General features: G+C 33.1%; 1 protein-coding gene across 1 annotated transcript; it reads right to left on the bottom strand.

Annotated features, from left to right (window-relative positions):
- Positions 1-12,409: 12,409 nt before the first annotated feature.
- Positions 12,410-13,060, bottom strand: LOC107261547. The gene has a single exon (XM_015721631.1). The coding sequence runs from the start codon at positions 13,058-13,060 to the stop codon at positions 12,410-12,412; it is 651 nt and encodes a 216-aa protein (XP_015577117.1).
- Positions 13,061-13,816: the final 756 nt, after the last annotated feature.

The raw sequence follows: 13,816 nt of genomic DNA, 5'->3' as shown, positions 1-13,816 counted from the left end.
TCTCAAGCAAAACTTTTTAAACATAATGAATATATAAAAAAATAAAATTCCAAAGAATTTTAACTTTTGAGGAAGGATTCTGTACATAAAGCCCCTCAAAATTAATTCCAAAGTTCTCCCTCCATGATGGTATTTTAAACCCTGGAATAAGGCTAAACCCCCAGTCTTATTACCAGTCTATCTTAGAGGTAACTGCCTCTGCAAAGTTTAAACATTTCAAAAAACACAAAGACCACAAAGATCCAGCCTATTCTACCTGTACAATTCAAAGAATCCTTCACCCTTCAAATTTGGGAATTGAATTGCATTCTCCAAGATCTTTCCCAACCACCCTTCAAAACACCTATCCCTCAAGTCTCAGTACCACCTTTAATTACTAGGATTACCAGCAAGCCTGGTTTAATACTTTTCTCTTGCAAAATGAAGGACAAAGCCATTCTTGGCTTTTCTACTTCGATACTAGCACGATTCAAACCTCAAAGACCCCTTACTGGTTTAAACAATGGTGGAACTATTATGGTAATATTCGAGAAACCATAATACCTAAAGTACTCCCCTTGTTTAACCTCTTCAAAGCTCATTACAAACCGAACAAAATAGAAAGACAATTTTTCCCTTTGTTTCTATTTTGTTTAAACTTCTTCCTCCCTTGGGTATGTGTGTGGTATTTCCATTTCAATCAAGCAATAGATGGAGAAGTCATTCTTACCTGCAGATTCAAAGTAAAGTGGTGGGACAAATTCAACCACTAAGAAAAGCTATTTACAAAGATGGTCTAAAATTTCCTTACAAAGAACAACTTCTTGCCAGTACCTAAAGAACAAACTACCTTCCTGCCACATAAGTCTTTTATACTTCTAAAACTAGCGGCAGCTCAAACGGAAGAAGACTTTCTACAACTAATCAAACAGTTGTCAGAAACTGCCTCCTCTAAAGGAAAGTCTAAAGCCTCATCATCCTCTTCAAGCACCAGCTCTGCAGCCATTGACTTAGATGGTAACTCGAATGAAGATGATTGTTTTGGGATATTCAAGCCCATAAAATAAAATGTTAAAAAGCCTAAGGAGCTTCATAATCACATGTATCCATGAGCAGAGCAGGAGGAAAGGAGGGAGTTGAAGACATGCCAGCCGACCTCTTGCCCTTGATTAATTTGATCTTCTTTAGTTGCTTCAAGTCAATCATTATAGATAAAAAGATGGGAAATAAATAAGTAATACTCATTGATAAGAAAAAGAAACAGCCGAATAAGAAAAGGCTGAAAAGGTATACTTGAAGAGCTGTCACCTTGCTCAGCCCTTCATTGTTCAGGCATTTTGAGTTCAGCAAGAAATTGAATATAAGAGGAGAGTCCAGAAGTGGTATTCCCCTCTTTCTCATGCTTAGCAAGGTTTTTTGATTCCTTAAATCCTCTTTAAGAACCAACTTAGGTTGTTTTTTAGCAGGACGCATGTGCCAACTCCTCGGAAGATTGGTAAAGTCGGAGGTATGATAAGCAAGAAAGTACCGATCTCGCTAATTATGAATAGAGAAGATGAGACTATTAAGAATTTTATGACCAGCATGGACTCTGAGGTAAGTAAAAGCATACTCGGGAACCCGAGCAACTAAGTAAAATGAAGAAAAGAAGTACGGAGTCGGTGTAAAGTTAAAATTTTACAAAGTTGTTTAAAAGCAACAAGGAACCGAAGTAGAGTTAGGGTGTTATTGAGCTAGTAAATTGTTCGTATACAAAATGGCCAATTTAATGAAAGGATCAAGGGAAAGCCTAAGATCGGCTTTTAAGGCTCCTCATATAAAGCAATATGGTTTGCCTCAAGAGTACTGTTACTAAGGAAATGAGTGGGACACTCTTTTAAAATAAACTTGGGAGGTATTTGATATCGATCTTTCATTTGGTTCAGACGAGCAAGGTCCATTTTAAATGGGTACAGGTGATGGTCATTTTCATCAGTTTTAGACAATAACTCGAGACTTTTTACCTCATCCTGAGGGGAAGATGTTTTCTCTTTACTCTCTGACTCAACAAAAACATTCTGGGAGCGATTCTAGACAATTTCTTCCTCACAAAGGGACTCAAAATTTGGGTTTTTGGATGAAGTTGGGTGAGAGGGATCCAAAAGAATTAATAAAAAAGAAAAGAATAAGAAGAACAAAAATAAAAGATAGAGAGAAACAAAGAAGAATTACTTACTGATGACAGGCGCACAGTACCAAAGAGAAATGAAAAGGAAGAGATTAGAAACTCGCACAAAATGCAAAAACAATAAGAATTTGTTGAGAAATAAAAAGGGGGGATGAAATTAAAAGAAAATGCAAAAGTAGAAAGAATAGAGTAAATGAGAATTTATAGAATTCACGAAATGACCAAAATGCCCTATCATGAAGCATGCAAGGATGTAACTGTCCTCTGACAAGGTATAAAGGTTAAGCAGTTTGCCATAATAATGGACGCAATGTTCGAAAAATCAATGGGCATGTCAGGCGTTAACATAAGTTCAAAATTCTTATGGTATGGCCAAGCTTACTTCTTATTACAAACCTGATCAAGTGCAATACAACATTCCATTATCTTGACCATTTAAAAGCGTTAAGCTCACTATAAGGCAAGGATTAACGAGTATGAGCAAATAAATAAGTACCAAGCATGAATACTCTTAGGTAAGAGGGAGGTAACTAATGATAATAGAGCATTATAAGCCAACCTGTCATGCCCGAGAAAGATGGAGTTGACCAAGTTTGTATCCCACTCAAACAGAAAGTCTAAGAAATCATGTCATGGACGGACTCTAGTCAGAGAGTCTGACCCGACCTAGAACTCTTCAAATACCTAAGAGAATAAGTCCTATTATATCTAAGCTGACCTATATCTACAGAGATCTATTTCTAGTAGGAGAGGAAGACTGTCAACGTCTATATAATGAACCACTACACTATATTTACAAGTACAAGCTACTTTACACACTTATTATACTTAAACCACCTTTTTATGAATTACTAACTTAATCATTAGAGTAAGTGGCCGAACAACCCCATCCGACGCTTTCTAGCCATTCTTGTTGGTACTCTGGAGATTGAGTCGGTCTTTGGAAGATCTTATTGATAGCTCAATCATTGACCGAGGTATCAATTCCTTTAGAAGATCTTGTTGATAGCTCAATCCTTGACCGAGTTAACAATTCCCACAAACGGCGATAATTGATAACTGAGTCAAGGATTGAGCTAACAATAAGATCTTCCAAAGACTCACTCGATCTCCAAGTACCTGAAAAAATGGATAAAAAGCACTGGACGGGTTGTCCGACCACTTACTCCGATGATTAAGTCAGTAATTTATAAAAGGGTGACTTACGTATAATGAGTGTGTAAAGTAGGTAGTACTTGTAAATATAGTGCAGTGGTTCCTTATATAGATAATGACAGTCTTCCTCTCCTACTAGAAGTAGATCTCCGTAGATATAGGTCGGCTTAAATATAATAGGACTTGTTCTCTTGGCTATCTAAAGAGTTCTAGGTCGGGTCGAACTCTCTAACTAGAGTCCGTTAATTATACGATCTCTTAGACTTTCTATTGTAGTGGGATACAAGCTTGGTCAATCCCATCTTTCTCGGATATGACAGGTTGGCTTATAATGCTCTGTTATCACATGGATATATGAGGAAGATGGATCAAGTTTCCTATTACGATTGTACAATATATAGTGGTTTGTTTCATGTCTTCCCTAATACTCGATATGGCTTTAGTTGTATGGCTAATTGATCAGAATTGCTTTTGTCAAATTGTTTTAGAGTTTGTTGAATGTTGTCAACTAATGCTTTTGTATATTGATGGACCATAAATTTTTTATCAAGGTCCAATATTTTACTAAAAGAATGATCCGACCACAAATACCCACAACCACTCAGCACTGAAACCTCCATCATTTTCAAAGGTATCCATCTATGCATAGCACATCCACACTTAACAACTTTATTGCCAAGGACATTAAAATTCACAATGACAATAATAATATTATACATCTTTATTCTTGCAGCAAACTACTACCGAGTCTAATAATAGAACTAGCTGACTTAGCAAGTTGTAAAAGTTGTGAAATTGGGAGATCTAATTCAGTTTTAATTGCAACTGGTATAGTGATCAATCCATATTATCTTTTTTTCTTTCTAAATCAATGTGATAAAATATTTGAATTTTTCTTTTTAAATAAAATTAAAATTGATAAAATATTTATGAATTTTATGTGGTCTCACTCATAAGTTATAATTTAATTATAATAATTCAACTAGTAAATTAATTAATAAATTATAAATTAATTACCCATGGGAGGTTCACCTTTTAGTGGTATAGTGCTACATATGTACTCTAGTAAAATCCAATAAGGTAGCATGAAATGGTTTATTTTCTTATTTATTTTAATTGTTTCCTAATTAATTTTTTATATATTTCAAATTTTTTATGTAATCGAATAATTTCGTTTATATGTGGTTGATGTTTGGTTGACTTTCATTAATGTTTGGTTAGTTTGCAGATTTAAGAGAATTGTTTCAATTTCTTTTAATATACTATTATTTACCTGTTGAAAAAGATCAAGAATATTAAAAATTAGTTCTCTTAGTTGATAATTTATGTTATGAATAAAATAGAAATAAGTAAGGACTCAGTAGATCTTCAGAAATTCATCTTCAGCATCATTGGACAAAATGCAAGAGAAGTCTTCATCAATCAAAAGATAAAAAATATTTTTTAAAAATTATTTTAAATGATATTATTAGGGTTAAATATTACTTACCCTTAAGGTTTAGTCTAATACATAATTCGGTCTCTGTATCTTTTTATTACATTAAAACCCCCTTGAGTTTAATAAATAACTACTATCTTCTTCCATATTTGTCGAATAACTAAACTAGTAATTTATGATTACAATTTGATTCTTGAACTTATTATCAAGTATCAAACTTGTCCAAATTAATTTTATTATCAAATTAGAGTAAAATCTTACTTTTAGCACAAGTTAGTTTTAATGTCTAATTAAAATAATAAATTTAATATTTTTTTATTTGTTTATATATATTTTTAGCATAATTTAATTATAAAAAATTTAAATGTATTAAAAACACTATTTTTTATTTTATATTATTAAATTAATATGTAATTTAATTTGATTTTTTTTAAAATAAAAAGTTTAAAATTATTATTTTTATTAGACTAAAATTAAACTATATTAAAAATAAAAAATTTACTCATATTAATCTCATTTGAATAGCTAATTAGAAATAAATACAAAATTATCTTGATATTCTTCATTGAGACTTGTCAATTTCAATATTTCTTCTGTAAAGCTAATTAGTGTGTAAATGGTTTTTCTAGATTTAGACACGATTATTTAATTTAATTTTTATTTTTAATATAATTTAACTATAATAAAAATAAAATTAGAATCTAGAAATATTTATTTTATATTAATAACTAAAATTGAATTATATTGTAATTTAAATATTGTTGTAAATATAAGTAGTTTTAAAATGTTTAAATTTACTTGAATTAAATTGTATTAAAAATAAAAAATTAGAGCAAGAAAAGAATATTAATTAATTATTTTAATTATATACTAAAACTAACTTGTGTTAAAAATAATATTTTACTCTAATTTAATAATAAAATTAATTTTGAATAAATTTAATACTTAATAATAAGTTTAAAGATCAAATAGTAATTCTATATTACCAGTTTAGTTTTTCAACTAACATTGAAAGAATAATAGTTAATTTTATTAAAATTCAAAGAGTTTTGATGTAATAAAAAATATAGAGCCAACTTGTGTATTAGACCAATTCTCAAAAGTTAAATAATATTTAACTCTTATTATAGATATTATGTCACGACCCCACCCGTGGGCCCGTGACCGGCACTAGGGAATGGGTAGGCGTAAGGCCACCGAAACCCGTAGTAACACTCACTGACTTAAACAAATCTCATCTCAAATTAATATTATTAAAGCCACCATTTATCTTAATAGCTACATTCTACATAATTACTTCGGTCTACCAGAAAAAAACTAGGCGAGACCCGAAGCTCAGAAAATTTACAACTGAAACATCTACTATTACTACTGCGGAGAATCTAAGATTTACCAATTTACATACCAAATCAAATACATCACCCGATGATGAAGGAGTCGGGTTACTGAATAAGAGTCGCGGGAGGACTAACAGTCATGAATCTGAAAAAAAAAACATAAATGGAGACTGTCAGTCTCGAGAGTGAGTTAAAATCAAATAATCTAGGGACTATTGCTTCTTCTCATAAAATATTAATCATTCGAATCAAAATGTCAACCATGCACGTAAATACAATCCATATTATAATCATACCACAATAAATTAATAAATGAATAAATAAAAATATATTTTTACTTTTACAGGACGAGTGGCTCGGTAGAACCCTAAACCCCAAAATCTAGTAGCCATTCGGCTCTCTTAATCCAATAAGATCGGGCGCCCCGAGAGCAATGCTCGACCAGGACCTTACCTCCACCGTCACTTAAATATCCAAATAAGAAATCTAGTAGCCATTCGGCTCTCTTAATCCAATAAGACTGGCGCCCCGAGAGCAATGCTCGACCAGGGACCTTACCTCTAGTCTGGTCACTTAAGTATCCAAATAAGCCGGCGCCCCGAGAGCAATGCTCGACCAGGGACCTTACCTCTAGTCTGGTCACTTAAGTATCCAAATAAGCCGCCTGAGAGCAATGCTCGACCAGGGACCTTACCTCCGGCGAATTTACACAAATCAGCCCGAGAGCCATGCTCGACCAGGGCAAACCCATAAAAAAATCTGATTACATGTCCATGATCATTACCCGATGTAACCCATCAGTGGCATGTTCTACGAAAGCCACATCCCCAAATCGAAATCATCACATTTAATAAATATCATTATTTAATGAAATCATTCAACACATATCGAAATAAAGATTAATAATTTAGGATAAGGCTACGTGCAATTCGTGTCGTGAATAATAATATATGTATTATTATAACGTTACTAATAATAATATTTATATTATTTTCAATAATTAATAGTCTAGTGAAATTATTTACGCTATGATACTAATAACCATATTATGCATAAACTTTCAAAATAGCATATTAAATCGGACTTAGCAATAGTGCAATGATTAAATGACTTTAACTCACGGAATTGGGCGACCTCCTAGCTTTGCTCCGGTGCCTCGGTTGGAGCGAGCCAATGCATGATCATCTAGTCACGGAAAATAATTTATCAAAACGATGGAACAATTACAATAGACCCTGTGGTCTAGACTCCCAGATCGACTGCCTAAGAATCTCGACTCAGGAACTACCGAAATTCAGTGAACTTCCCTACAACACGAACATTACCCCCGTAAAAACGGGTCCAGGACTGCCGGAAGAACACTTCCAATATCCAACAATTTAAACAACGGGAGTCGGGTCCCCAAACTTCACTATTTCCGACTCGCCACACAAAGACAAAACATAAGGCGTAACCGAGGACAATTATTTTTGACTCACAATAACATCAAATACACAATATAATCCAATAGACACAATTAAACCAAGAATTTCTAAAATTAACGGGCCAAAGAAAATTACCGAGACGCTCGATCGCTCGGTCGACTCGCCTCCGGCCGCCGGAGTCCGATTGACGATCCGAACACACCATTGAACTCACAACGACGCGCTGAAGACGATCCCCGCTTCCGATTTTCCGATTTGACACCCGATCATCCGAAGAGATTTGCGGACGATCTCGACCGTCGATTCGCAAACGAAGCTCGATCGCTACGAAACCAGTGCCATCGCGAAGCTTGAGCTGAGGAGAGTCGGGATACGTCCTCCGATCGTCCATCCTCCGCCGGATCTCACCGGAAAAACCCAAAAACGCCGGCTGCTACCATTTTCTCTCTCCATCGGATCTTCCGTTTCCGGCCACCACTGTCGACACCGCTGCCGCCAAAACAAAGCCGAGGCCGAGAGGAGTCGATCGGCACCAAGATCAACAGCCATCGACGCCAGAAACGCCCGCACCAGGAAGCTTCGGCCATCTTCCTCGCTGAGCCGCTGCCGTCATGCCGTGGCCCGACGGCCAGCCCGCGCCGGACGGACCGACGCAGCCTCCTTCCTCCTCTCTCTCCCGACATCTCTCTTCCTCCCTTCTTCTTCCCCGACTTCCATTCCTTTCAATATCGACATTAGGCCCCCGAACTTTTCCTTATTGCAATTTGGTCCCTCAACTTTCTTAATTACTCATAATTCCAATCATCAAAATTCCAATTTAACCCCCAAACTTTCCTTTAGCCTTTCAATTAAGCCCTTAACTAATTAATTTGGCCAAATCCGAATTATTGAAAATACATAATTACAAAAATACCCCTGACCGACATATTTATTTACGAAAATACCAAACTCACAAATTTCCATTAAAACCCCATAAAAATAAAATTATACTTTTAATCCTTATTCCAAAATAATCCTCCAATTAAATCCTACACACAATTAAATTAAATAATCAATTTCCAACTTAAAATTTAATACTACTAATCAATTATAATACCAATTCTCCCAAAATTCTTTTATAAAAACATCCTTTATAATTTCTTCCAAAATTTTTCAATATATAATTTTACTTATATAAATATGCATTTGGGAAAATTTTGAATAACCAAAATATAATCATTTCTCAAATAATTTACTTGAATAATTTCTTAAAATTTCAAACTAATTGGGTATAGAAAATAACTCATTTATTTGATTAATATTAAATTTTTCATTAAATCATTTCAAATTAAACCCAATAATAATGAAGCTAAAATTAACTTAAATAAAAACTCATTATTAAATATATAAAAATTTCGGGTGTTACATATTATTATTATCTACTCTATTATATCCAAATACAAAAAGAAAAATTTAAATTTTTTATTGAATAGGCATGATTTTTATTTTTAGTAAGTAGTAATGTCAAATCATGATTTTCAAGACAAAAAAGTTCATACAGATACCCATTGCCAAATACAACCAAGCCAAAGCTCAAATATGGAATGAAATGGAAGATACAAGAGACAAATGGGCTTAAATAATAATATAGGACTAATATAAGTAATAAAAAATATAGGATTTTGAAAACTAAAGAGATGAAAGAATTTCCTAGAAAAAAGAAAGAGAGTGTAAAAAAATAAAAAATAGTAAACATCAATCAATATCATAATATCTAGGGTTAATTGCAAAAGAATTCTCGACCTTTGGCGGTTTTCTCAATTTAATCATGTGTTTTTAATTGTAACAATGTCATGCGTGAAATTATCAATTTTGTCAAATCGATACATAAATGAAATTTCCGGTGAAGTTTATTCCACGTGGATGCTGGCGCTCTAGTAACCTAAACACGTAGATACGGTGCGTTTACATAGATACGGTGTGTTTTAAAGCAAAAGCAGAAATGCTGCGTTTTGCCCTATAGAAACGGTGTGTTTTTCACATATTAAATTGAAGATCCTTGTTCCCAAATGCATCGTGCTTTATATGCCCCAAATTCCTAATTCCCAAATTCATTTGCAATTTGTAACCCTGGTTTTTCTTATTCTCGTGGTTGACATTTGTCTGCTAGTTTGTAGGTCGCTCATGGAAGAGGTAATGGTGTTGCATTAGGTTGATTGAAAGATTCATTTGGAACTTCTGATCCTGTAATGCTTAAATTGCAAGCTGGATCAGTAGTTCGATGGCTTCACCCTGACATATGAATGTCTTCCTTATACGAAAGAGGTGATGAATCATTTGAAGGCTGAAAGGACGCATTGGAAGAGATAATGAAAGTGAAGATAGTCATGGAGTCAACTATTGCAGAAAACTTGATGACTACAGAAAGCTTGATGACTGCAGAAAACTTGAGGAATGCAGAAAACTTGATTACTGTAGAAAGCTTAATTCTGAGAAGAAAATGCTACAAAGAGAGTGTCCTGATGTGGTTTGAGAAAGTTGTGTATTGTACTACTCATTGGTATTGGTATTGTAATGCCTATGAGTTTAGCTTAACTATTGGATAAATGTTTGTTTTGTAATTTGAACAGAAATATTTAAAACATTTTGTTAATATGTATAGGTACAAAGGCAGTATTTGCCTACAAATAATTAGTGCAAAGGCTGCTACAAAGAAAGACACAAGTCTGCAAAAAAGATAACAGACACAATATTTGCCTAAAAAAGGAAATGTCATGCTCTACATTTAATCACAATTGCATTGTTTACTCAATTTGCTTGACTCTCTTGGGTTCCAACAAGTGCAGCACCTATCCTACCATTTTTAGCTCCTCTGCCACAACCTCTGCCAGGTCTATTGTTTGTTGAACTTGCAATTATTGGTCTGGCATAAGAGGGAACTGATTTGCCCTTACTTGCTGCTGCCTTTGCTGCTGACTTTATACCAGAAATGACTTTTACTCTCCTTGATTCAGGCATCTAGAAACCAAACACAATTGTTCCATTATCCTAGGCATAAAATAATAACAAATAAAATTTTGTACTGAAATTACCCTCAAATACATGTTGCTAGAATTTTCAAAGATTCTAACTCCATAACCTTGGTTAACCTGTTTGTACAACCATAATGAATACAAATTGCTTCCCACTGTTCAAATGTAAACCAAATACAAGTGTTCAAATAACTTACTAATGCAGTTTCTTTTTTCCTCCTTTGAGGTCCACTTGAAGGTGTGTCAGCAAATTGACTTGGTTCACTTGAACTAGGGATATCAGACTAAGTTGTTGGGGAAGTTGCAGTAGATCGAAGTGCAGAAGTTGCTTTTCGTAGCCTGCCACGTAGGGCTGAGCATGGATCGGTCCAATTCGGTTATCTATATATCATCAGCACCATACCAAACATCAGTTATTTTAAAATTGAAGGTACTAGTACCGTACCAAACATAAAAGGATCCAATACCGTATTGTACCAATTTTACGGTTCAATACAGTTCGGTTCGGTGCTATTTTCGGTTCTAAAAAATTTAAAAAATACAACTTTAATCTCATCTTTAATCAAATACATTTAGTGAAAATATGATTACCAACCTAAAAAAAGTAGTATGAAAATCTGAATTAAAATTGCAATCACATTCTTGAACAACCTGTTTCGCAATTCAATCACTTGCAAATACAATAATTCATTCAATATTCAAATACAAACCATTAAAATATATATATTACTGCTAGCATAAAAATATTTTACAGATGACAATCATTAAAATAAATAAATTTACAAACTTTATGTAGCACTAAAATACATGTCCAAAATTAGCAAAGGAATGTTATTACCTCCCCTCAAAATTAGCACTCCACATTTAATCTTGGCATAAGGGACTCACCAATCTCAGGATCTTGAATAATTTCTACAATAAAAGTAAAAAATTAAGTCAATAAGACTTAACAACATCAATAATAAACAAACATATGTAAGAAGTAAAGAAATGTTACCTGACTCTATGCTTTCAATATCCTCTATTGATTCTTCTAGTTGGATAGGTTTATTTGAACTTCTAAGCCAATCTTCACAACAAATGAGGACCTCCGCTGTTGTAGGAAGTAAAAAACTTTTATATTATTAAAAGATGTTTTGACAATTATTTCTCAAGTTTTGTTTGATGCTTTTCAAAAAAAATTAAATTAATAGATATAATTTAATATTTTTTTATATTTTAATATTTATATAAATTAATACTTTTAGTATAATTAATATTATTATTCTTAAAATAAAAATATTATATAATTAAAAATTAATTTATTAATAAATATAGTATATTTATATAATAATATCTTTTTATAATTTTTACTAATTTATATAACTTTTTATTAAATTAAGTAATTTTTTAATTAACTTGTCAAAAATTTCTAGATAGTAAATAAATTTTAAATCTAGTATTATAGTATGTATACTAGATTACTAGTATCAATATACTATGTGACATATTAATATATATAACTTATATTTTTTATAGAGTATAAAGTATATTATAATATTATAGTTATTTTTAATATGTATTATTTTTTGTATTTCGATAACAATTGCTTGAATTATATAAATGATAAATATAAAATAATTTTTTATAGAGTATATGTATTATTTTTTTAATATATATATTATTTATATAATATAAATAATTATTTATAAATATATGTAAAAGATTCGGTTCTACGGTTTGGTCCGGATCAGTACAAGACGGATCGGTTCTGGTACGGTTACGGTACGATTTTTACTAAAGAACCAGTACCATACCGTAATAGTAAAAAAATTCGGATCGGTTCAATTCGGTAATAAAAACTTTCGGTTTTTTCAGTTCTGATACTTTTCGGTACGGTTATTCGGTTCGGGCGAGAATCACCGAGATCCATGCTCAGCCCTACTGCCACGCTTGACTGGCAGTTTAGGAGGCCTCTTGAAAGATGGATCATTTTTCATATTAGAACTCCTCTTGTTGTGCCCAACTCCTCCACAAACTGCACAAGTCATTTGAATTCCTTGTTTAGACAGCTTATTAGGATTCTTTGGATCTTCAGTGATATCTCTCTTCCTGTTCTTCTTAGGTCTGCCAGACATTTTCTTAAATTTGGGTGCCTTGATTGGAAGCCCATCAGCTTGTGGCCATATTTTTCTGCCATTCAGTGGGTCAAGAGCATTTTTGTAGGTTTCAATATAAGTTTCTATACTATAGTACTTGTCCATAAATGTTGCACTATCCTGGTTCATCAAATGAATGCTAGAACATGCATGGATACAAGGAATGCCTGTTATCTGCCATGTTCTACAAGTACAAGTGTGCGCATTGATATCAACCACAAACTGATCCTCTCCAATGTTCACTTGGAACTTGCCACCAACAGCAGGTTTGGAAGTACATAATCTGCTATTGTACTTGATTTCTTCAAGCTTAGTTCTAATTCTAAGTGTGATGGAGTCAGTTAAACTAGTAGCATGCATCAACTTACTGTGCATTCTCTCCATTAATGCACATCTAATCTCTTCTAGCATGTCTATAATGGTCATACTCCTGAAGCTTAGAAATAAATGACTTACAAAATTTGGATGGATCCCTCTGTAAAAAATTGTTATAGGCAGCTTCATTCTCTATTTTAATTTGATCAATGGCTTCCTTATAAGTAGCTTCATAATTACTTCTAGCTACACTCCAACTCCTTCTTCCAATTACAATAAACATGCCTAGCACAATTCCTATGTTCAGCAAAAGGTGCTAGGTTCTTTATAGCATTAGTAAGACCTTGTGCAATAGAGCAAATATAATTATTAAGCAAATATAAATATAAAGTAAACAATAATTAAAACAGTCAAGAAAAATCACCTTTTGTTGGTCTGATATAAAGGTCCACCCTAAACCATCTGTAATTTGCAGCTCCTCTAAAATAATGGTTAAAAACCAAGTCCAAAAGTACTCATTTTCACATTCAACTACAGCCCAAAAGATGGGGAACATTTAATTGTTCCCATCTTTAGCAACTGCACATAATAGTGCCCCTCCTAAAAAAGTTTTCAAAAAACACCCATCAAATCCAATAATGGGTCTGTAACCCTTCAAAAACCTTTTCCTTAACTTTAAAAGTGCAGTCTTCATCAAGGAGGAAATCAAATCTGCCTTCCTTATCCACCCTAAGCAATTCAGCTTTATAGCCTCTTAACTTAGCATAATGTTCCTGTACAGACCCTCTTAGCATATTAAGTGCTTTCCATTTTACCTTATAGCACTTTGTTCTTGACACTTGAATACAAAAC

Source organism: Ricinus communis, chromosome 2, assembly GCF_019578655.1.
Source record: "Ricinus communis isolate WT05 ecotype wild-type chromosome 2, ASM1957865v1, whole genome shotgun sequence".
Lineage (NCBI taxonomy): Eukaryota > Viridiplantae > Streptophyta > Magnoliopsida > Malpighiales > Euphorbiaceae > Ricinus > Ricinus communis.
Note: the sequence above shows the minus strand (reverse complement) of the source record. Positions and strands in the feature narration are given on the sequence as shown.